Raw genomic sequence first — 24,331 nt, forward strand, 5'->3', positions numbered from 1 at the left:
GTGTGCACTAGCAAATACTTTTGAGCAGAAAGTAGGAGTAGCTCTAGAAAAGTCTTGGAGCCATGCATGTGATGAGGTGATAAGTGAGGAAGCCATTAGTAGGTCATTGGAGGAGCAAACAGAGCTCAGAAAAGGAAAGTGGGACAAGAATTGTGGAGGGATTTAAAGTCAAAGCACAGGAGCTTGAATTTGATTCTAAGGTGAAATGGAAATCTTCTAAAGGTCCTAAAGAAACTTTCAACACTAAATTATAGATTTAAAAATTGGCAACCTTTAAGTATGTGTGGATTAAAGTGAAGGGGAGAAGTTGAATGATGGGGTAAGCATCTACAATATGGGTAAAAGAGGATCAATAAAAACCTATACTATAAACAGAAAGAAAAAAAGAGGAAACTAGAAAAGTGATGATGGGGGTGAAAGATGGGGAAAGGGGCGCTTTCAACAACAAATGGCATCCAGCTAACATAAACAAACTAAAGGTCTTATGTGTTGTAGAAAGCAGGAAAATATAAAGCAAGCAGGTCAGTTTGTCGTTTATTTGTCATGATCCAATTCAGTTTATTTTTGGTAAAGTCTAAGGCGACAGAGGAGGATTTAGAATTGTTTGCTGGATTTAAACTTTATTCAGTATATAAAGTTCTAAATTGGATATTTTTTACTGTGCACAAACTACTAATTAGTGGGACGTGGATAAAATCATTCATTACAAGTTATTTTGCTGCATACTACTGTTTTGGTAGATGCTGGAGTAAAACCACTATGTTTTTTTTTTTTTTATAAATCCCAAGAATTACGAATTTTAAGTTTTAGATCTATGCATAAAAAAAAAAAAAAAAACATTTCATATAGGTTAGTAAAGAGCAGTTTTAAGTCTTCTGGTTGGTTTTAAACATGTTGTAAAGGTAAATGTGGTAAAATTGCTAATATTTTTATTTGGGAAGGCACTTTCAAAAATTCCAAGGTAGACAGGAGTAACACCAGTATCAGGTGTGCTAAGGCACAGGAACAGAACAGTGCTTAAAACATCACCAGCCTCCAGCTCCTGCGCCCCAGCTCTCCTACTTGTATATTAGATACCTAAACTCCATCGATGTTTTGGTGTTGTCACTAGTTCATTCTTCTCATTGTCAGTGGTGGTCTGTCCTTCCTGCAGCAATAAACTTTGATGTAATGGCATATGGAACCCATTTAGTACTGAAGTACTATAAGCCAAGTCTGGATCACCCAGGGGCCCAGAATTAAATGGATTCTTTTAATGGATTATAATCTAAAATTTAAAGGAATTTAAATCTTAAAATATTATAGTCGGCACAACCAGGATCTGGGTACAACCAAATTGTTTGGAGATATCAAGGTTTCTTGCATGCACGATTTGAAGCATGATCTTGGGCCATATTGAGATATAGTTTCGATACTTACTACAGTTCACAATTTTTTTTAAAATTGTATTTATTTTAATTTAAAATCTGGATGAGGTGCTCAAGCTATATGAGTTTAGCAAACAGAGCAAAACACTCTGTAAAATTCAGCATTAATTGAAACTAATCAGAATAGCGCATTTCAGTAAATTGGATATTAACTTGGTACTGTAGGTAGCTTGCATTTGCCTTAAAGAATTACAAATTAGATCAAAAATATCCCTGTGATACACAGCAATGAATTTGACAGCCCATATTACACATTCACTGCCAATCACATACTGGCTGAGTATGCGATGATCTGCAGAATGAACAGATGTCTCCCCAAGAGGGAGACATCTGTCGATCAATGGTCACTCTTTGATCTGGAATGTTGGTATGCATGTAAAATAATTTACCAATTACCTGTTTAGATTGGAAAAACAAAATCTGTTTTGTTTGATATGCACAGAACCATCTCCTACATATGAATGAAAGTCTAAACTTTCAAAAAAAAAAAAAAAAGTTTTAAACTTGAAACAAAAAAGCATGACGCTACAGCGCTTCTTGTTGATATCCATGACCGTATGTAAGTTCAGAAGTGCCACAGAGATACAATGGTAACACAGTTTAGTATATATTTTATGGCGATATAAAATCCAATTATGTAGCAGCCTAAACCTGATACCCGGCAAGCCCTTGGGCAAGTGAATTCTTGACCTGCTAATGAGCCTATGGGTATGTATGGTCTGCAACCTCTCAGTGATGAACCATTACAACAGTACCTTACTGCATGATGTAAGGGAAAGGCTGGGGTCAGAGTTCAAACTGGAAACAGGGAGAATGGCAAGGAAAATATCCTTGGGGATTTGAAGGGAACCACCTCTCAGCAGGGATTTGATGATAGTGCTGCTGCACAGTTGGTGTGGAGATTTGATACTACAATTTTCTGGATTTGCAGACTCTATATCACTTAGGCCACAGCAGGAGCAGGTGCACAGGAAATTCGCTACTACGACCAAGCCCCGTCAACCAAAAGAAAAGAAAATGGCAACGTAATTAATTTTAACAACCCACTGTCATTTGCCCTATTAATTTTAATATATTTCGCTTTGCAAAACAACTTCAATAAAATTAGCATTAAATCCAAACAGTGGTTGTGATGTTAATTTAAGACTCTGGAGAGGTTTGATAATTAATATTAGATATTTTAGTGGAGAGCTGCAATCTGTGGGGCTGGGAATTTTATATTTCAAAGAATTAATAATCAAAGTTTTTTTAGCAGTTCTTTTTTAACGTTGGTGGGATTTCTTTCAAAGTCAAAGCAAAATGAAAAGTTGATTGTCATGTGCATATTTATTCAACAAATAATTGCAGTGTTCTAAGTGTTTTTGTTTATAAATTTCATTAAACAAATATCATGCTGGTAATCATTCTAAACAGTAAATTATTACCTACAGTGTCAGTGTAATCGCGTAAATTGAAACGCCAGATGAGCTCTTGTTCATTAGGCCAATGAAATAGATGCATATAATGTTTCCGCACAAGCTCTGGGAATGTTTTAATCGGCTATACAATGCGTTCATTAAAACGTTTTCTATAGAAGCAAATAGGTTAACCCATTGTTCCAGGAGACGTTGGAAATTCATTCCAGCATTAAAAAAAAAAAATGTAGTATTTCTGCAGTAGGCAGCAGGAAATTACTGCTTGTATGAAAACCTTGTCTTAAATGTAGCCCTCGAGGCCCCGCGTTAGGTAAAGAATCCCAGGATAGGACCACTTTCAGGTTTTTATTTTTGTCTGTGACCTATTTGAGGAGAATTACTTTCTAACCACTGCCATCAGGACAGAAAGTAAGGGGAAAACTAAAATGTTAATATTATCACACAAACAGGACTAGAGAGAAAACCTTCCAATGCTGACACCAGCTATTAAAAGTGAGATTTACCCTACGGGAAAATTCCTATTGTGTCTCCAGGACAGTGAGTAAAAACAAAAGCAAGACTTCCCTGTTGTGTCTCCAGGACATTGGGGAAAAATACATCAGTAAGAACCTGGGAGAGGTTGTAACTCCCCATTCCCTATGGCTGGAGTTTTAGTTCACATTTGCCAACAATCTCTTAGAGTGTAAGCTTCTGGGGGATGATCCTCTCCGCCTCCTTGGTCATAGTTTGTATCTGTCTTTCACTTGCAACTCCTATTTAATGTACAGTGGTGCATATTATGTTGATGTTTTATAAATACAGTTTATTATTATTAATAGCACATAAGGTTTTTAGCAAAATCTCATGGGTTTCATAATTCTTACCTAAATACTAAAAAAACTTTAGAGAAGATTAGCAAGTACCGTGGGCTGTGTCACTATGATAATTACCCCTGATAAAATAATGTGACGACCTTGGGTGTACATGTCATAGCATTATATAAGGAATATCAGTCCATCCTAGAGTTGCAGTATGGGAACCTCACAACATCTTCTGTGTTTATACAACTAGAATATAAGCTTATTACTTTACTTTAAAGGTTCCTATTTTGCCCTTTTAAAAAGATGCTCCATCAAAAGCATTTCATTAAAGGCTGGAGGACCAACGAATTTTCCTGGTAAGATGTACAATTTCTTTCTATTCCATTAGGGATAGGAAAACAATGACTTAACAGTGATAACGTACGGTAGACGATGTAGTAGATTTGGTTTAGAACCAGAACAGATTTATATTACAAAATTCCATGCAAATGACAAAAACTTTCTGCTGCAATAACATATGCGGTCTCATAATAATTCACTGTCAAATATCATAACTTAAAAGTAAAGCCTCAAATCAGTAAATGCTGAGGCTTATATGCTGAACATTATTATGTATTGTTGAACTCTGGGACCAAATATACAAAAATAGTCATAGTGTAAATGGTCAAAACTGTTAAAGTGGAATAAAACTGAAAATAAAAAAAATAAAAAAAAAAAATAAAAAAATCACACCTTTAATTTTGCAGATCCCTGGAAGCCACTGGAGAATTCCTCAATCGGGTCCCGCGCTGTTCTGATATTCTTTTTCGTCACGGCGCAGAGGAAGCACCAGGTGCGGCCATCTTTCTCTTCTTCTAGCTATGTCACCCAATCTCGCACTGCTTAGGCACCTGGATTGGGTGACGTAGCCCGCTGTAAAGAAGGGAAAAACAAAGTGCAGATCTCACAGCGTGTAGGAGATCCAACATGCGCAAAAGGATACCCATGCCATGCATCCCAGGAGGCTCTGTGTTTCCATTCAGTCTTGATTGGGTTGTCTACCCTTTTAATGTAAAGTCAAAATTTTAGTTTAGGTCCACTTTAACATTCTTCATGCCTTCCTTAGGAGTATAAAGAACCCACGTTTTTTATTGTGCTTTATTATCAAGTGAAAGGGTCATACATTTTAAGAGTATTGGTTTATTTTTAAAATAATGGTGCCCACTCAGCCTAAAACCTTCAGAAGTGTTACATGTGCTACCCATGATTAGATGACCTTGGAATAGCTGGCTAAGATACAAATGCTACTCTGTCTCAACCACCCATACCTAAACCCAATCTATAAATGTAATACAATAGAAGGGTTTTTTTTGTTTTGTTTTTTTCTATATTCTATTTTCTTTCTATGTTCTAAATCATTCAAAGTTTTGTTGCAGAAAAGCATTTTCATATCATGACGCTGCCATGACCATGCTTAATTGTGAGGATAGAAGCCAATCTATTGGGCATTCAGTGATCTGGAAACTTTTTTTGTATTCAGTTTCTTGAAGTGTTCTTTTGTGTTCATGGCATAGGTGATGCCACAATTCTGACTTACCAAAAGTTGATCATCTCATGTACATGTGTGTACAACAATCAATTAAAACTGCGCCCCTGCAAATAATTGACTGCACCAGTGATGATATAAGAGAGTCATTTTAAATTGGGTGACTGCTAATGAAATTTAGAAGATTTATGTTTTAACATTAAATTGAAATTACTTTGTAGAGATGTGTTTTACTTTCTTAAATTTAATTTTTTTTTTTATTATGACTAGTGTGAGATAACAAATATACCACATGAAAGCTACCTTTATAATACAGAAAGAAAAGATATATTGCACAAGACATATTTCTATGTAAGTAAGGAATACAGAATCACATTTTATTATTGTGTCTCAAATATACAGCCTCAGCAATTCTTTACAGGAACCATTCACAAACTAACAAACTAACAATTTTTCCTACTTGCTTCTTTTTAGAATATAATTTATACGGTGTAAATCATTTTGTTATATGTTTCATAGGTGTTAAAAAATACCTGTTTAACCTCCAAGAAATCTTGTGTGGAAGTAAATTAAACACATTTTTGAATATTGGGTGGAAATCACTGAACCTGGAGGACAGATCCAAAAGCAAGCACAAAATAAAGATTCAATGCAGAAAGTTGTAAGAATCAAACTGAAGGCCTTAGGGTTGCAAAGCAATATGAACACATAGTAGCTTTGTGGTTAGCTTAGTAATTCTGCAGCAATGATATCCTTCATTTATTATGCATTACAGCATTCCATGTACAGAGAGCACAAAGGTTTCCTGTGGGTGCTTCTGTTTGCAAAATTCAAAATGACACTTTAGGATTTATTGGCCTCAACATAAACTAGCCTTAGGGAAACTACTTGTTATCGCTAACAGGATTTTAGACTGTGTGCATTACTATAGAAGAGTGGAATAGGAATAGGTCTATGCATTCTGTGAAGTACAGCAAAAATTACTTTATATGAAACAATTGGAAAAAGTATAATACATTACAAAAACTAAATCCATCACAAATATATGGCTCCTGCTGGGAATAGACTAGGGAAAACACCACCACCCTCTGATTGCCACCATTAAAATCAAAGCTTCTTTTCCTCACATAAAGCTGATCGATTAAACTCTGCCCTCAGAAAAAATAGTCCTTCTTTGTTTGTCTTGTCACCACTTGCAAAGTGGGTACTTACTACTGGCTGTCCAGCAGCGGGGTCCTCTCAGGATCCAGAAGACCAGTCAGCAGCAGAGACGTTATTACAAAGGGACTGTACAGGTCTGACCGACGCAGGCACATATGCAGAGCTAAAATAGCCATTCCAGCCACCTGGAAACTGCACTGGCACAGGACCTATATACACAGCATATTCACAACGTAAGAAAAAATACAAACACACACAAAACAAAAAAACACAATTTTTTGCAAGAGATGGGAGGATAAGATATAAATATATATTAGGGATACTCTTCAAGTATATATTTAAGAACTAGCAAGTTATCTAAAAACACAGAGTAGCTCACTACAGAAAGAATCATCAGATGACATGTGCTAACCAGTCCTTTGCGATTAGACAGTCCGGACCAGCTGCACCCTTACCACCAACAGTTTCCATATGGGAAAGGCAATATCCCGCATGAGCTAAACAGAAAAAAAAAAGCTTCTGCTCACTGAAGACCTCAATTCCCCCCAACAGACTTGTGTTTAAAACAAGATACACACCCGTGAAACAGGTGCATGTTACCCATCCTATAAGGGTGACCATGTCAGTCTTAACCCATCACGACAAGTCAAGCATTAACCCTATTAATGAATACACAAAGCCTACATCCATCATATCCAAAGTGTTAAAAGAAAGAGAATAAACTTCAAAAGCTGAAACAATGAAAACAAAAGTTTATATATATTATTATATTATTATTTATATTATATTATTATTTATTTATATTATATATAATTTATTATATATACACACACACACACACATACATACATACATACACTTGTCTTTGAAAACAAGTAAGGTTAAAAACAAAAAAACAAAACGCTGAATATTCATTCTTATTTAAATGGCAGTAAGTGATTCTAGGCCTTTATCTGTGGCCTGTAAAATAAATTGTATATAGTCACTGAAGCAACTTTGTACAAGCCCAAAGTACACCGATGTTATATTGTTCGTATTTTCTAAGACCATTATGTCCGATTGAGCGCTAACTGGAGTATAATATTTAAATCCCATTGTGAAGTGGCAATTCATATTCTATTACTTTCTCTTCAGCTTTCAGCACTGTAGAGAAGCAGGAGAGGGATAAAGAATGACCAACTGTTCCTCTCATAGTAACAAACGTACTAATATGTGCTAGTTTAAACTTGATCTATCTGTGAGGCAGTGATCCATGAAAAGTGGGGGTTAATCAGGATGTTCGGAAAACAAAAGCTGATAGGGTAGCAGAGACGCTACTTGCAGACTCACATCTGTGCAGTTTTAGGGCTCCTTTTTAATGGCAATCGGTTCATGCAAAAGAATAAAAAGAAAAATCTGAGTTCTTTGAAATATGTTACTTTCAAACACATACATTAATCATTTTAATTCCTAAAAAAGAGTTGGGGCTTTATCTGAGCTCGGCCAATAAATTAAGGCTGTCTTTTACCAAGGTAACTCCAGATAAACTGTAAAAGTTAATGTTAAACAACTCTGGTTAATGAATAACAATAATATCATAAATTGTTGCTATAGAAACCTTTGAAGTCAGTGAGCAAAAAAAAAAAAAAATTACAATTTTAAAGGGATGGAATCAATCTGAATTATTTAATACAACAACATAAAATTAAAGTGCAAAATGCAGTAACCCATAGCAACCGATTAGAATGAAATCTAAAGTCATTATCAAGTAAAAGTAATGGTTTTGTAATGTTGCTCTGGGTTACTGTAGTTTGAACTTTGTTTACTGAAAAAGATTTCCCGACACTGCACAGAATAATTTTAATTAGTGAGTGTGGTGAAAATTTACGGTTGGAAAAAAATCACCCAATCACAAGCAAGGAAAAAAAAATACCTTGCACATGATTGGATGGCTGACAGCAACAAAGTTTCACCTAATTTATTTAGCTAAGTAAACTGTCTGAACTCTTATTGAGTTATTGTTAAGTCAGTTGTGCTCTTCTAAATCTTTTGTAATGTGCGTTTTTAAAATTGTGGTGTCTTTGGAATTATTTCCTTATTTTTTTGTACTACCTAATAAAGCAGCTTTTTACCGTCCTATTAAACACTAAAATGATCCAATCTCATATTTATTTCCTTAGCGGTTTCTGGCTGCTCATTTAAATGTCAAGACTTACAATTGTATCACCTTCAGTAAGTAATATGGCATTGAAACATAACTAATATAAAATGATAATGTACTAAGGAGGAGTTGTGCTGCTGTTTACAAGGGGGCTGCCATAGGTGTGATTCCTTAAAATCTGGTAAAAATAAATAAATAAAATAATCTAGAAACAATAGTAATACTTAGATGCCAAATTTATGACATAAAAGTTGATAAAAGCACAAAATGAGCCAGGCACTCATTTTGTCCTTTAGGCTTTTTTTATTGGAATTTCAAATGAATGATAAAATTATTATTAATAATAATAATAATAATAAAATATACAAAAACAAAATATAATGTTGGGTAATAAAACAACTAAAGAAAAGTAGGTGAAAATAACAAAAGGGATTTCTAATTCTTTCTTTTTTATTGTATCCTTTTTAACAAAGAATCTCTTCTTAATAAAAGCACAGTAAGTATGACACGAGAAATGCAAAATAAAAATAGTTTTCCATTAGTCTTACATTTGACCATGTTTCCTCTATTCGCACAGAGGCAGATACTCCTGTATCAATGTACAAAAACACACTTTATTGTTCTAAGTATAACGAGTTTATGTATACATTTAGTTCTGCCGGGAAATTAAACTTTTCATCACAATATGAGGTACAGAAAATTAAGCAAAGGTAAGTCAGTTGATCTGCCACAAGGAATTGAAGCTCTCCTTTCATTTTGTTACCTGCACTGTTAAAAGGAGACATAAAAGAGCAGAATATCCACCTACTAAAGGATGTAACTCATGCAAATGTTGACATTGCAGTAATCCACTCCATAAATTTGCCCTGTCATATACGTGAAGGGTTGAAAGCCTCTTGTATCAGTACACACAGGATTTCTGCAAAGAGACACCTGAAGGATGTTTTGCAATACTTAATTGAACACCACTGTATAAGCCTCCCTACAGCCGCCTTGGAATAGCTAAGCTACTGTGCATTAAATTACATTTTGGATAACGTTTCCTTGATATGCCAGGCCTCTGCGGTCATCTTTTAAAACCCCACTCTTTATATAATTTGCTAATATGACTGGCTACATAAAGCCATACATTTACATTTATTAGAAAGTCTACACCCCCCCCCCCCCTTCCTTCCTTTCCCGATTAGAACACGCTTTCCAATAGGACCACAGCAACATATGTTGGTGATGGGTAACTGCAGTTTTTAAATGCTTTTTAAAAACAAATACAAAAAACACCACAGTATCCAAAATAAATGAGTTTGTTTTTCAGGCAGTTGCGTTTCTTAGTGACAATTCATACCGCCTCCAAAGATTTGAATTGAACCACTGACAATTGCCTATGCAGGCTTTTTTTTTTTTTTTTTTAGGCATTTTTGAAACCTGAAAATTGCTCAGATCCCCCTGAGACACGAAATACCCTTTTTATTTTCACTTTCCCACATGCACACTGTGAGGCAAGATGGCTAAAAGGATTAATAGTGTTATGCTGGCTGAATTGGTGCAAGACCACTTGGAGCTATGGGCCATCAGCAATACCAACTACATAAATACAGTCTGGAGAGCTAAAGCATGGGAACACCTTTTGCCAAACATTTTCCCCACCACAGACACAGAGACCGATGCCTACCAGCAAGAGAGTGTTGTATATTTCATTTTCATGTTTTCAGCAAGAAAAGAGAGCTAGGTGGATGTGTAGTGTACCAGCGTGACTCAGAAAGGGAGCGAGGTGCATAGGTAGGTAGAGAAAGCCAGAAATGCAGTAAGGTCCGTGTTTTTTGCTGCAGGTGTAAACATATCCTTATAGTGTTCCCAGCATGGATTTATCCTTTCTCTTGTAATTGAAAAAAAGAAGATACAAAATTGCTTTCCATGGGACATGAAAATAGGGAAAACCTGATCATCTTCAGGAAGAAAAGAAGAATTAAGATATCTGCGTCCTATGATGGAATGAGTGAGTAATTGCGGGCTTAGTTACACTTTAAGTTTGGAAACATTTCCCAGCGCTTCCGGTCAGATCTACAGGGGAAAACAAGATGCAGATGACAACAAAAAAAAACCTTGGAGAGCTTTTATTTATTCCCTACCCCATCCAAACCTAAAAATAAAATGGTCCGGCTTTATGCATATATATTAACATTATTTACTGAAATGATAAAGCCTAAGCATATTCTATTAAATCAGAAGTCCCAACCCCCTCACCATCTGACAGGTGGGCCACGGCTCTGGCCGATGCACCCCCCAGTGGGGTCAGGAGAAGGACCCCACTTGGGGGGGGGGTGCACCAGCCAGAGCCGCGGACCATGTCACCTGGAGACAATACAGGCTCAGGGAGGTGGGCGGGTTATGTTTTTTAACACAGAGTGGGGCCGGTTCTGGCATCATGCTGTCACTCTGTGGGGGGGAACTTTCTTCCCGTTTGAGTGACACACAGCTCCCTGCCCATACGCGGTCCAGAGTCTGAATTTAGTGGTCCGCAACCTGCAAAATGTTGGCGACCACTGTATTAGGTTATATCAAGCTCATCGTTCCACAATATTATCCCACCTCTCTTTAAAAAGCCAGAGACCTTGTTCTTCGCTCAACAAAGGTCAAACCCAGCTACAATTTTTTAGGTTGCAATGGTAGACAGAAACACAACTTTGAAACTCGGTGTGTATATGTGTTAGCATGTTTCTAGCCTCCAACGCTTTACGGTAACATACCTCTGATGAACATGTTGCAGTGCACCACAAAGTAGGATAGCATACGGATTGTGGTATGCTGAATATTTGTTTTTTTTTGGTTTGTTTGTGTTGTCAACTCATTCAAAATGAATGGGCTACCTTAATGCACCGCAGCACCTTAACATGTTTGTCCTAAAGCACAAGAATAGGGAAGTGTAAATGAGCCCTTAGGCATGCTTGATTGAAAGTAGACTGACAGCTATGCGAAGGACATGTCTTTCACACAGACATATAGACAAAGTGGGATATAATATACATTAACCTAAACGCAATCCCTTCTTTTAAACCAGTACAAATAGATCCAATGGAACGTTGACAATTTTTTATTTTAGTGGTTGGTAAATAAGTTGCTCATACAAGTCCTACCCTAAACACAACAGGTTGTTTTCAGAATAACTCGGAGCACATGCAAACACAGAGCCTATACACAGACCTAGAATCTCCCTTCATACCAGGAAAATCCTAGTAAGCACTAATGAGCAGCAATAAGAAGTAATATTGGTCTCCCTGCCCAAGCTCAAAATTAGGCCCTTGGGATTATGATTCAACAGCAGCTCTGTAGCTTAGGAACAATGCAGCTTATCTAGCTACAGAAACAAAGGGCATTTTATTTCCAATAGGGCGATCCAAAAGGGCATTCGTTTTGTGCATGCACTATCATCACTTATAAGCCTGTTATTGTACAGTTTAAGGTTCCCAATGTCAATTAAAGCTTTGAGAAATCTGATTTGGAGAATACACCACCTGAGGTGAGGTGAACACAAAATTATTTCCAATGATCAAAATGATATATTATGAAAATGATATATATTTATTACAGACATCTGCTTCTGGTAATGCATCTTTTAGGCACCTTCTCACCACAATTATAAAGCCTATCTCCAAAGAAATGTAAGCTCCCCCTCGACCCCAACCCTTTCACAGAGCTACTCGGCAGACTGTTGTTGACCCTGCTCTTATTTTTATCATGTTGCAGCACTCTTTAGGAACCTGAGAAGACCAATCCGTTGCACGGTTTATGGGAAATGTCCACAGTATCCAAAAGACCTTTGCCCTATGCATTTCAGAAAAGAAAAGCCTTGGGCTGTAGCATGTTACATGACCATCAATTAAAAATATTGAAAAAAAGGTCAAAATAACAATACAGAAAGAATTACCTGGGAAATAGGAAGGATTCTATACTTACCTTTCAGGCTTCTGGTGTGTTGACTTCCTGAGCTCGATTTATTTAAGGTCCCCAAGACTGTAGAAGTTAGACCACCATGGGAGAAGCTGGGTGGTCCAGTAATAGCAGATTATTTTTTAAAAATCCATTCCAAGTTTTCTGGATCACCTAGGTTCTCCTATATTAGTCCGTTTTCTCCTGGCTTGGAGAAGATCATACCAACATTTAACACCTACGTTGGGCTGTTTGCCTGCGCCTCTAACTGAACCCTGTGGTCAATATCAAAGTTATTCTGCCAGTTGTTGAGCTCTATAATTACCTTTTAAGAGAGGGGCAAAGAGATAAACATATAAAAACAAGCCTGACGCGTCAACTACTGGCTTTAAAGAGGAACATTTTTTATTTCATATTCAGTCTATATTCATAAAGCATGCAAAAAATAAATAAACAATTTGTACATTCCCTTATGTATTATTAGTGGAAAATGGAAACCAATTGAAGCAAACCTTCAAGGCAGAGATTTCTATAAATCCCTTAACACAAGATCACATAGAAAGCTTTGGAATAGGGCAAATAAACAAGCCTTAAAAAGTACATTTCATAGCAGAATAATACACTAGTGTTAGTACGACTATAATTGCAATTATATATTTAATTGACATAATAAATTATATTGAATGTCTTTACTATTATAATACATTAAAAAGTCATTACAAGTCCATAAAGACACATCAATGGCATCTACATAATAGTATGGCAGTTGTTATACTAGTATTCTAGCTGCTATTTATCTTCATTGATTTCATTTATTAAATACCAATTGCATTTGCAACGATGTGTAACATTCCCTACAAGCAAAAGCATTTATTATACCATGCTGCCAATTTGTAAAGTAAAGAAATTTGCTAAGTGTTTTCATCTGAGCCAAGCTATAATACTTCCAAATAATTGTGAAAATATTTACATATAACATATGGTGGTCATGTAGCTTGTCTTTGGAACACTAGCTGGGTGATCCAGCAAACCTGGAATGGAACTGGTCCAGGATTTTCAAAACATTTGCTAGCAAATAACAAATTTTGGTTTGCTGCATAACCCAGCTTCACTGATGCAAGTGTATCCTCTCCAGCCTTAGAAAGCTTTAACAAATCAGGCCTGTTGCATTTATGGCTTTTTTCTTTTTTGCATGATAGGGTGATTACAAGAATGTAAACAACCACAACGTTCTGTGTAATATACTACAATGGTTACTTAGAAGCTGAAAGGTATAGTACATTATCAGCACACATTCAGACAGTTGATGGGGTAGTACAAATCACACATTAGAAGCTAATCCTCTGGTAAGCTTTTATAGTTTAGCCTACAGAATTATATTAATTAAGGATCAAACGGACAAATACTTGCATAAGCCTAATCATGACAGGTTCTCTTGCACAGCACTTTAAAATATGCTAAACACTTTATTATTAGAATAGCTCAGTACACGTTCTACCTTAGCTACCCTACCATCTCATAGCATTATATTAACTTGTAAAGTAGAGCTTCAGCTTTAACCGGAGTAAAATTGTGGACAGTATTTCTAGGTGTTCATGATAGGAATGCACTTTTCAACTCGTGACTGTGTTTTTAAAATAAAGCAAGAATCCTGTGGTTTGCAGTAATGGTGACTTCAACTTTTTTTTTTTTTTTTTTTTAAGTGGTCACACCTATTTCTAAAATAGAAAAGAATAGGGGAACACCTTCCCTGAATATTCCTGACTTGCTCTTCCAATCATGCACCTTGTTTTTAGCAAAGCATGACAGATGTGTAAAGATAAAATGCCCTGGAAAGAGCACTGCAAGTACATACTTAGGCAAATGTAAAATGTGGAGACCGTTCGAGGCAATCCTCCCCCATGTCTAAAACTTCCAGCTCTTTTGATTAGGTCCCATTACAGAAGTACCCCTTGTCTTCTCCTGATGGCACCTCTCAACGTTTATATATATATATATATATATATATATATATACATATATATATATATACACACACACACACACACACACACACACACACATACACACACATAATAATAGGAAGAATAATGACCGTTATGGGCCAAAGTTTAAAAGTTTTTATTCAGTCACAGTGATACAGGAGGAGAGGACCCTGCCCCGAAATTGAGAGAGAAAAACAAAGTGTGAACGCTAGCAACAAACTGTAGTATAAATGTAATTTTTAAATTTGCCCAACAAAACCAACAATGCTCAATTTACCTCTATAATCTGGTAATAACCTATAGTCAGGATGATGTATGTATTACACACTTTTGTTAAAAGTTTTATTTAATAAAATACAATATAAAATGAAAAAGAGTTAAACATAAAACTGCAGGACGATCATTTGAATACTCAAAATAACAGAATAAAAAATACAATAGCCAGTAATAATAAATGTATACAGACCGTACAAAGCATCATAACTATAAAAAGTTGCCATATGCTGAATATATAACCCACTATGTGCATATGTGCAAAAGTCTGCTGAAAGAGTGGAGCCTAAAAGCAGCTATTAAGATAATATCTATCATTTAAAGTTCAAAAGCTAGATGATCAAAAGGCTGCAATATCATTGCATTAGCCATGGATACCAGGATGAAAAAACATGTCGTTTCTAGATTTCACAGTATCTATTGTTCACATGCAGCACAATTAAATGTATTTTGTGTTCGGTCATGTACATAATATGACAGGAGCTTACCAATTGGAAGCTATATGTTTCCTGGTAGCCATGCCTAGGTTTCGCACCTACTAATTAGAGTTAATGGAAGCATATTGTTTTTATTCATTAAGGCCACCATTAGACCTTTACAGTTCAATGCTGTGTATAACTGTAAATGCTTTATAGTGTGTTGTGTTAAAGTGAACCCAAAAAAGCCACCAGGAGGTAGTGTTAATTGAAAAAAAAATAGACATGCAATGTCTCTTTTGTCAATAAAATAAAGCTCTGGCTCCTGGTGGCTTTTTGTTTTAGCTCTACACTGTATGGCACATGCGATGTGTGGTGTAGAGCCCAGCAGTGCCGAATACAGATACAGACTCTAAAGACAACTTTAAAGACAACTGGGCATCCAATACCTGAAGAGGATTTCCATGCTCTCAGAAGTCTGCGGGAAAGATGGCACATTCCTCTGATGAGACAAAGACAGATCATGGACCTGATATCACTGCAGGGTTGCTTCAGACAGGTAAATCTGTGCCATAATTGGCAAGTATGTGTAGTATATAGCTCCCCTTAAGTCAGCCTAATAATTTAGCATGGGCATAAATCACACATCCTTACTCAAAATGCACGCATGCATTTTTGGCAGCAAATAACAGCACCCTAAATGGATGGTGCCTAAATGTACTTCACAAACTGATGTGCATTAAGAGGTGTTATGTGTGATACTACTAAACATGGGTCTGAAAGGGGCCTAAGATGTGTTAGTGTTTGTTACATTGAATTCCAGGGCCTGGTTTATTAATGCTCCCCAAGACTGGAGAGGATACACTTTCATCAGTAAAACTGGGTGACCCAACAAACCTGGAATTAATCCAGTCCAGGACTGAAAACAGTTGCTAGCAAATAAATGACTTAAGAAATCAATTTCAGGTTTGCTGGATCACCCAGCTTTACTGATGAGAGGGTATTCTTTCCAGTCTTGGAGAACTTTTATAAATCAGCCCCTTTCTCTCAATAATGAAAGTCTAAATTTTGGATGTCTCTACAAAAAAAGTAAACACTATTACTGCTTGCCATGCTAGTGGACACCACTGTTTTAAGGAGAAAAAAAGCAAACTGATCCCCTCTTCAGGAATCAACACTGGTGAAACACTTATGAAAGTTCGATCTCCTGTATCAGATCAGTAGATTCTTCCACTGGTCCCTTGATATCTACTGTATCCGCATACACAACAGGAATTAGGAGAGAAGCTCTAAATTGGAGAAATTGCTTTTCAGCTCCCTCTGGAACAGTTGTCTAGTGGTAATTCAGTCCCTTTCCTAGCTGGAACACAGATATATAAACCTTGCTGACAGGGGATTCTATTACATTATCACTCAAGACGAAAAAAAACGAGGAACACAAATCACTACTAATACGCTGTAACTGTAAAATATCTTGCATCCTATTGTAAAAAAAAAAAACTAAACTTGCAGAGTATGCAACATGCGTTTGGAGGGAATATGTATTCCTATTGTGTCAGATTTTATGTTTTAATATTTTTACAATATTCTCTAGGCCAGCTTGAACTAGCCTTACCTGGAAAAAAAAATAAATTGAAAAGTATTATGCTAATAAGAAGCATGAAGCCCCATGTGGAGCAACACATGGTAAACCACAACATGGGGACAAAAATCAGTCACAAAATACAATTTAACTGATCTGTGCGATCCCCAAATCAGTTTTTATATAATAGCACACAACACATTCTTGTTACTTAAGAGAATATCAAATGGCATCTATAAAGCTATAAACCTGATGCATAGCAATGTTTCCACATATGAATTATTAGAGGCAATTTAATAGAGATTCATTATTCTTTGGCCCCCTAAAGGTAGCCAACTAATCAGTGTTGGAAAGAATCTTGCTTCCATCTGGTAGCAATAAACTTTTCTAAAAGACTGAACAGTATTATTTAATCCTGTGATTTCTTACTGTGATGTAAATTAACTTTTGCTACTGTTTTGTCATATCACATTGATATCAAATTACCTTTGACAAGTCTAGTGGTCCAGTTAACAGGAGATAATAATGGCAATTTAGAAGAGTTTCTTTCAAACAATGTCACTTAACAAGTGATAACTTGCATGTGCTTTAGAGTCACAGAGAAGGAAAAATAGATTCTAAGAATAGTTTTTTTTTTAAATATTTAAATTCCACCAATTACACATGGCCTGCTGTGCAAAAACACACTATAAAACACAGGGCTCCACAAAACAAATTATTTTGATCATCCTTAATGTCTGTTACCTTGGAGATACAGTGAAATCTGTATTTAAACATCTCCATTCCTAAGTCAATATATTACTTGCTACACAGGAAGATCAGATAGTGTTAGAGGATGGGATTCCACTGCTGTCCCCCGATGTGCCTTATGGGTCCCGTACAGAGTCTTCCAATCTGCCCCTTATGTTTAGTTCAGGTGACGATGGTCACAAAGGGGATAAATCCAAGTAAAAACACAAATGGCAAAAAAGGCAGAGGTTCCAAGGCTTAAAAAGTACCTTTCTCATGGAACTTTAAACACAGGCTGTTGGGCAAGGGTAGGGAAAAGCTAAAAATGGTCACTGTTCTTGTCTCCTGCTATGCATGTATTTGGAGAGCACAGGAAAAGTTGTGCAATCTTTCCAGCACAAACCACAAGATGTAGTCAAAGTAAAAGTGAAAATTTGGTGTTTATCTTCCTTTATTACATTTCTAATGGAGACAGGAGAAAACATGATAGAATAGTCCGAAACGTGCTATACATATGGTACAGTTTCATCCCCATAGCTTCCCTGCTAATGGTCCCTCCTCCAGTTTATTGTAGACTGCCTTGCCTTTTACTAAGAAGAAAAGGAAATATGTATTACCTAAGAATGAGTTTTTAATTCCCTGTACAGGCATTAAGTTCTATTCAGGGTCTGCACCTTGCTGGCTCATTTAATTTATTTTTAAATACAAAACAATATAATGAATATTTACATTTTAATAAAAGCAACTGAATTAAACATCAATTAAAAAACATAAAACCACAAAGCATTATGTAGAATACAATAAAGAAACATATTCTTTAAAAATTGATTTAAAAATCCTTTTTGCCTCGTGGCTCGTTGCCAGTTTGTTAATACCGATGGAAGCTTCTGAAGTTTTGTTTTGTTCTATGAAACTCCAAATTATGTAAAAACGCGGCATACGCTTTAACCTATTAACAATCAAGCAGTGGATTTCTATTTACACATGTGTGTATTCAAATTTATTGGCGTTCGTGCCCCTGTAGGCTTCACTCAGTGTGTGGCACATTCAAACTGAATTTAATATTCTTAATTATTAAGAGATTAGATAAGTCATTCTACACTAAAATGTGCTCGGATCCCCCCACTGATTTAAAACACAGGGCAGTATAAATCTCCAAATAATATAGGCTGGTGGAGATTTATCAGGGAGGCTTAATTTTCATGCAGCATTAGGAAAAAAAAAATAAAACAGGCATGTTTAAAAACTGCAAGCACAATTAGCGTCACGCAGATAAATCCTGCTCTAATCCTGTTTACGGTCTACATCAGACAGATGTGCCAAGATTGATTCAGACAGCACCTTGGCTTACAGTAATATTTCTTTTTAACTGCTGAACCCTATTCAGTTTTTGTAAGACTTCCGAGTTGTGGTACTCACTGGTTTTCCTTTTCGGAAGCAGTGATTTTGGTTGTTGTATAATATAGTTGAACCTGAATATTATGTGTAACAGTTGAATACCCCTGCCCTAACTTTAAAAAGAAAAGTAAATAATATGAAGAAACAAATAGCATTTTATCTAACAGAATACCCATATAAAAATAACAGATGGCACCTAGTGCGATACTATGCTGGGAAAGGGTACCTATTATTGGCAATAACAGGATTGTGCCACTGCTAACTTTCATCCATGCAAATGTATCAACCACATGCTGATCTATCTATAAAACAAAGGAAGATGCCCATACATGGGAAGATTGCACCATCTATGGTTTTTCTCCCTGGCAGTTGGCTAGCACCAGAAACAGACTAAATAGGCATTGTAACTAACTAACATTGTAAGCAAAAAAACAATTCAACAGATGAATGCAAAGAAATTTCCAAGTCACTTAATATCCCTCAGAAAAAAAAAGTTTAAAGTTTTTTATGGAAATTAAGTGGTAAAATTTGAGTAAAAACATGTAATTCACAAAAAAGTGAGAGAAGGAAACTTGAAAGAAGCCATCAAGAGAACTATGACAATCATGAAGCATTTGTGAGCCTTAGTGGCTGACTTTTGAAAAACTATGAATAAAAGTTATGTCTCAGAGATTCAAATGCAAAAGCTTCATGGGAGAGGAAAAACAAAAGTTTAATAAAACTCACACAAGGTCTACACAGTTTGTCTGAAGGTAGCAGGAAGAAGGTCATATGGTCTGAGTTTTCTGGCCATCAGACAATACGCCTTGCTTGGCACAAGCATACCATCGCACAATATCATAAATTCACCATCCTCACAAAACATGACAGCAGAATCATACGGAGTAGATGTCTCTTTACAAAAGGCCCTAAAAAACCTGTCAAAACCTCAGTCCAAGGAGATGTCTTACAGCAAAACAATGGACTAGACTGGAAATGGCCATTTATTTACATTCATATGTTAACTGGTTGAGAAGTTTTGAAAAAAAGGTGTAAGGAGAAACTGCAAAAGTGCAAACTTGCCTGTGTGGATTGATTTCTAGATGTTTGCCAAAGTCCATCTACCCAACACTAATTGATTCACAATTATACAGTATTTATTATTACACAGTAATATTACAGCACCAACATATTACGCTGCACTGTACAAAGTATATACAGTGTTTCCCCGAAAATAAGACCTACCCCGAAAGTAAGACCTAGCACTATTGTGTAAACCTGCCCTAATACAAGACCTACCCCGAAAATAAGACCTAGGAGAAAAAGAAAATAAAAGCATACATACCGGTAAATTAAAAAAGTACTCACCGAGACAGCTCCAGATATCTGATCCTGCGTGTGTGTCCTTTATGCTGGCTGCAGCGTGTGTGTCTTTGATGCTGGCTGCAGCGTGTGTCTATTCCTGAGCCAAAGTAAAAAGCCTGCACACGTGCCCCCGCGATTCTGAACAAGGAAGCAAGCTGCTGATCCCTGCCCTAACGGAGATCCCTGCACTTAATTACGGGTAAGTGATCAGAAGGGACAATGGAGTCAATGGAATAGAGTGATCAGAAGGGGACAATCATTTCATAGTGATCAGAAGGGGACAATCATTTCATAGTGATCAGAAGGGGACAGTCAATGGCATAGAGTGATCAGAAGGGGATAATCAATGGCATAGAGTGATCAGAAGGGGAATTTGAACGGCACATGAGTGATCAGAAGGGGAATATGAACTGCACATGAGTGATCAGAAGGGGACAATCAATGGAACATGAGTGACTTTCAACAATAAATGTGTACTGTAGTCTTCTTCATGGAAAAATAAGACATCCCCTGAAAATAAGACCTAGTGTGTTTTTGGGAGCCAAAAAAAATATAAGACAGTGTCTTATTTTCGGGGAAACACGGGTAGTCAGGTCACTAGCTGTCCCTTGAAGGGGCTCACAATCTAATGTCCCTACCATAGTCATATGTCTTTAATACAGTCCAAGGACAATTTTTGATGTGAAGCCAATTAACCTAACTGCATGTTTTTGGAATTTGGGAGGAAATCATGCAAACACAGGGAGAAACTACAACCTTCATGCAGATAGTGTCCTGGCGGAGATTCAAACCTGGGACCTAGCGCTGCATGCAAAGGCCTGAGCGGTAACCACTGAGCCACCGTGCTGCCCAATGCTTTCTGGGTTTGCTCTAGGGTAACAAATTATTATCTTAAATAGTATCTAAAATTGGCAAACTCTATAGCTCTGGCTGCAGCACCAAACACAACCCTGCTCCTGGATGAGAGCACAATTAAGGGAGAATCTTCCTATCTGTTAAGATTTCTAGATAGAAGCTTTTTTGAGAAGTCTTCCATTCATCCATGGTGCACCCTCGCTGCCTAATTTTTCTACTCATAGGAATAAGATCTCTTCAAATCAAGACACTGTAACACCAACTAAAACAAAGCCATCTAGGAACTTTTCCTATTCCGAAGTGGAAGATAGCACTTATACGGTTTGAGGACATCAGTCCCATCACTAATTGTAATTCTTCTCTGCGTGCCTATCAAAAAGATGGTGATGATGTAATCTTCCATATTTAAGACATTACCAAACTAGTAGATATCGGTCACAGACCCGATATTTGCAGTATTCCGAACGGATACCATTTTGGCCATAAAGACCCCTCTTTTTGTTTTCTTGCTCTTCTATTTGCACGGTGTAAAATATAAAGCTTAAGGGCAGTGGTGATGGAAGAAGTTTATTAGGAATAGGTTGTTTAGAACCTCCTTAGTTCCTGGCCGCACTTTACTTGGTTCTCCAATTAGTAAACAATTAAAAAACTTTGTCCAGTAACATCTTATGCACACTCACCACTTACTGCAACTCGTCTTGCAAAATTAAATCACTTGAGTGTAGAAGGGAGGTATATAAATCAGTTTGGGTAGTTTAGTTATCCGACTCAGTTATACCCAACCACAAACAGAGTATCAGTTGAGTTGCTACATCCAATTTATACAATAATTTTCTCAAAAACAGGACACTGCACTCTAAATGCATCCACCTTTTGAGTTAGAGACTTGAAGCAAGCATGTTTGGATAGAAATCCAATAAATTTGGATATTTGAAAAGAATACATTTTGCACAAAAAACAGCAAGTAATGATATTATATACTATACAAAGCCAAAAAGAAAATCAAAGGTCTTTTCTATAAAAGGTAGTGTTACTAAAATTGCTATAACCAACTATTGTGTTGTGTTCTTGTATTTTAGTGTTTACGTAGTTTTTCCCAATTGCTCTAAAGTACAGAATCTATTGACATTGGTACATTTATTACCTGATGAGTAAATGTTTTCCACTCCACCAGGTAAATATAGAAACCCTTTCTAGATCCTACTCTTAACTTTACTAAAAACTTTATTATTTTATATATATATTATATAAATTTTTATTAATTACACACAAATTAAAAAGAACAACAATAGCAACTAAGTACCTTCTCCAGTTAATTTATTAAATTAGAAAAAAACAAATCAATATAGGATATAAAAAATGTGATACATTTCAAAAATAATAATTTCACATGCTTTTTATTTTCTGTTAAATGTACCAAAACTGGTACAAATGTTTAAACATTTACAACCTTTTCACACCTGCAGTGGAAAACCACATGGTTGGCCAGAGATTTTCCTTCACTCCCTTATATACAAGAAAAAATGCTGCACTTTCACCAGAGGACAGTATTCACCACAACATGCCCATATTATTGTCACCACAGCATGTGCTCATAGGAACATTTATTCCCAATTCCCAAGTTTGGTGGGTTCATTCCAGGTTTGCTGGATTACCCATCTTCACTATTAAAAGTGTATCCTCTCCAGCCTTGGAGAGCTTTAATAAATCAGGACCGGATGTCCCTGGATCTAAAAACTCATGTAGGTATTGAAAAAGAAAGGTTTTATTTAGTATTTTAAACTATGAAAGCAAAATAGCAGATTAAACTTTAGGTTTAGCTGAAAAGAAACAGGAATACCAGTGCCAAGGAAAACGGCAATTGCTAATATGATCCAAGATGTTTTTTTACCACCTGTTTTGTATTCTATAGGCTGCCCATAAACTGCATTCAATCACATATGTTAGAAGGAATATAAAATATTTTTGGCACTTTCTGCATCCCTAATTGCACATTTTATTTGTACTTTAGTGTATATTACATCTAAGTAATTAGAACAACATGTTTTTCAACCATTAGCACAGTCAGCTAATGCACAGTGTATTTAATACCCCTTTGTACCAAAACAAAGTGCTCAGGTTTCTACAAAAGAACACCACATTCAATTACAGTTATTTAATGCTGATGTCAGGGATTTTATGCAATTTGTTTGCCAAATGTTTGTTTTTCTAAGAATCAGACTCTACCCGGCAAAGATTAGTTTCTAGGAGACGCAAAATTGTGGGGAGAGAAACATCTGCTACTATGTATGTTCTAGGCTTCTGTCTTACACATTCCAACATCTAGGCACGCTAAATGGTAATATTGGCAGTATATGGCAAGTGATTGTAAATATATGATTTATAATGGAGGCTTCAATAACATTGCATTGTACAGCATCATTAACAATGGTGTTTGGAATAAAGCACTAAACACTACCTGAATATTGTACCTGAATATTGACTAGTTGATTTTGATTGGTTAGCCTGACTGGGGAATATTTAAAATGAACATGCTGTATATCCTATCAATATACAGTCAGTAGGGTAAATACTCCCTTGTCCCTTCACTGATGATTTGGTCAGCCACAAGCAGGAAATCCTGTAAAATAAATATTTCCAATTTGTAACTGAGCTAATGAAAGTGAAAAGAGTGAAAGGGGCTGAGCTTCTGCCCCCATAATGAGCTAGGTAACCACTGAGGAGTACAACCAATTTGCTTCAAACATTCGATAGTTGGAATATAGGGACTTTAGAAAATGGTTTGGTTATCATTTTTTTTTTTTTTAAGATTTTTATGGAACTTTATGGGGCCAGTCACAGTCTCAAACCACCTGTTTACAAACTGAAATTTTGTAAGAAAACTATATTAATGTTAAACTCTGAAAAAGGCAAACATTAACATTAATACAACAATGGGAACTTCACTATACCATAAAAAATCTAAATTATAATTGTATAGCTCTAAATCTGAACTAAATTCATTTGTATACTCACTTGTCCCCATTCCTTCAGGTACAATCATCTTCTTTCTTCTTCTCTTCGTTGATTTGATCTTTCGCCATCTTGATTTGCCGGACCAGATGACGTAACTCCCATGTTCATTCAGTGCCGTGAGCCACCAATGTATAATCCAGATGTTATCCAATGTATAAACTAGAATCCATGTGCCGGGTATGGGCAACCAATGCAGCTCAGCGAACTTTGACAGGAGAGATGGTGATCAGGCAGGTAAGAATGCTTACTGCAGAAGGGGCATTGCCTGCATGGTCACAATTCTTTAAAAGTGGAACTTTAGATTATCTTTGCTTTCTTTGATTCTTCAGCGAGAGTATGAGG

General features: G+C 36.3%; 1 protein-coding gene across 1 annotated transcript in view; it reads right to left on the reverse strand.

Moving 5' to 3' along the window:
* The window catches only part of CERKL (CERK like autophagy regulator), a 48,497-nt gene extending 24,440 nt beyond the window's left edge, over positions 1–24,057 (reverse strand). The window contains exon 1 of the mRNA XM_072419105.1: positions 24,012–24,057. Coding sequence (XP_072275206.1) covers positions 24,012–24,057 — 46 coding nt within the window. The remainder of the gene's footprint in view (positions 1–24,011) is intronic.
* Between the last annotated feature and the right edge of the window lie 274 nt (positions 24,058–24,331).

This window comes from Pyxicephalus adspersus, chromosome 7, assembly GCF_032062135.1.
Source record: "Pyxicephalus adspersus chromosome 7, UCB_Pads_2.0, whole genome shotgun sequence".
Classification (NCBI taxonomy): Eukaryota; Metazoa; Chordata; class Amphibia; order Anura; family Pyxicephalidae; genus Pyxicephalus; species Pyxicephalus adspersus.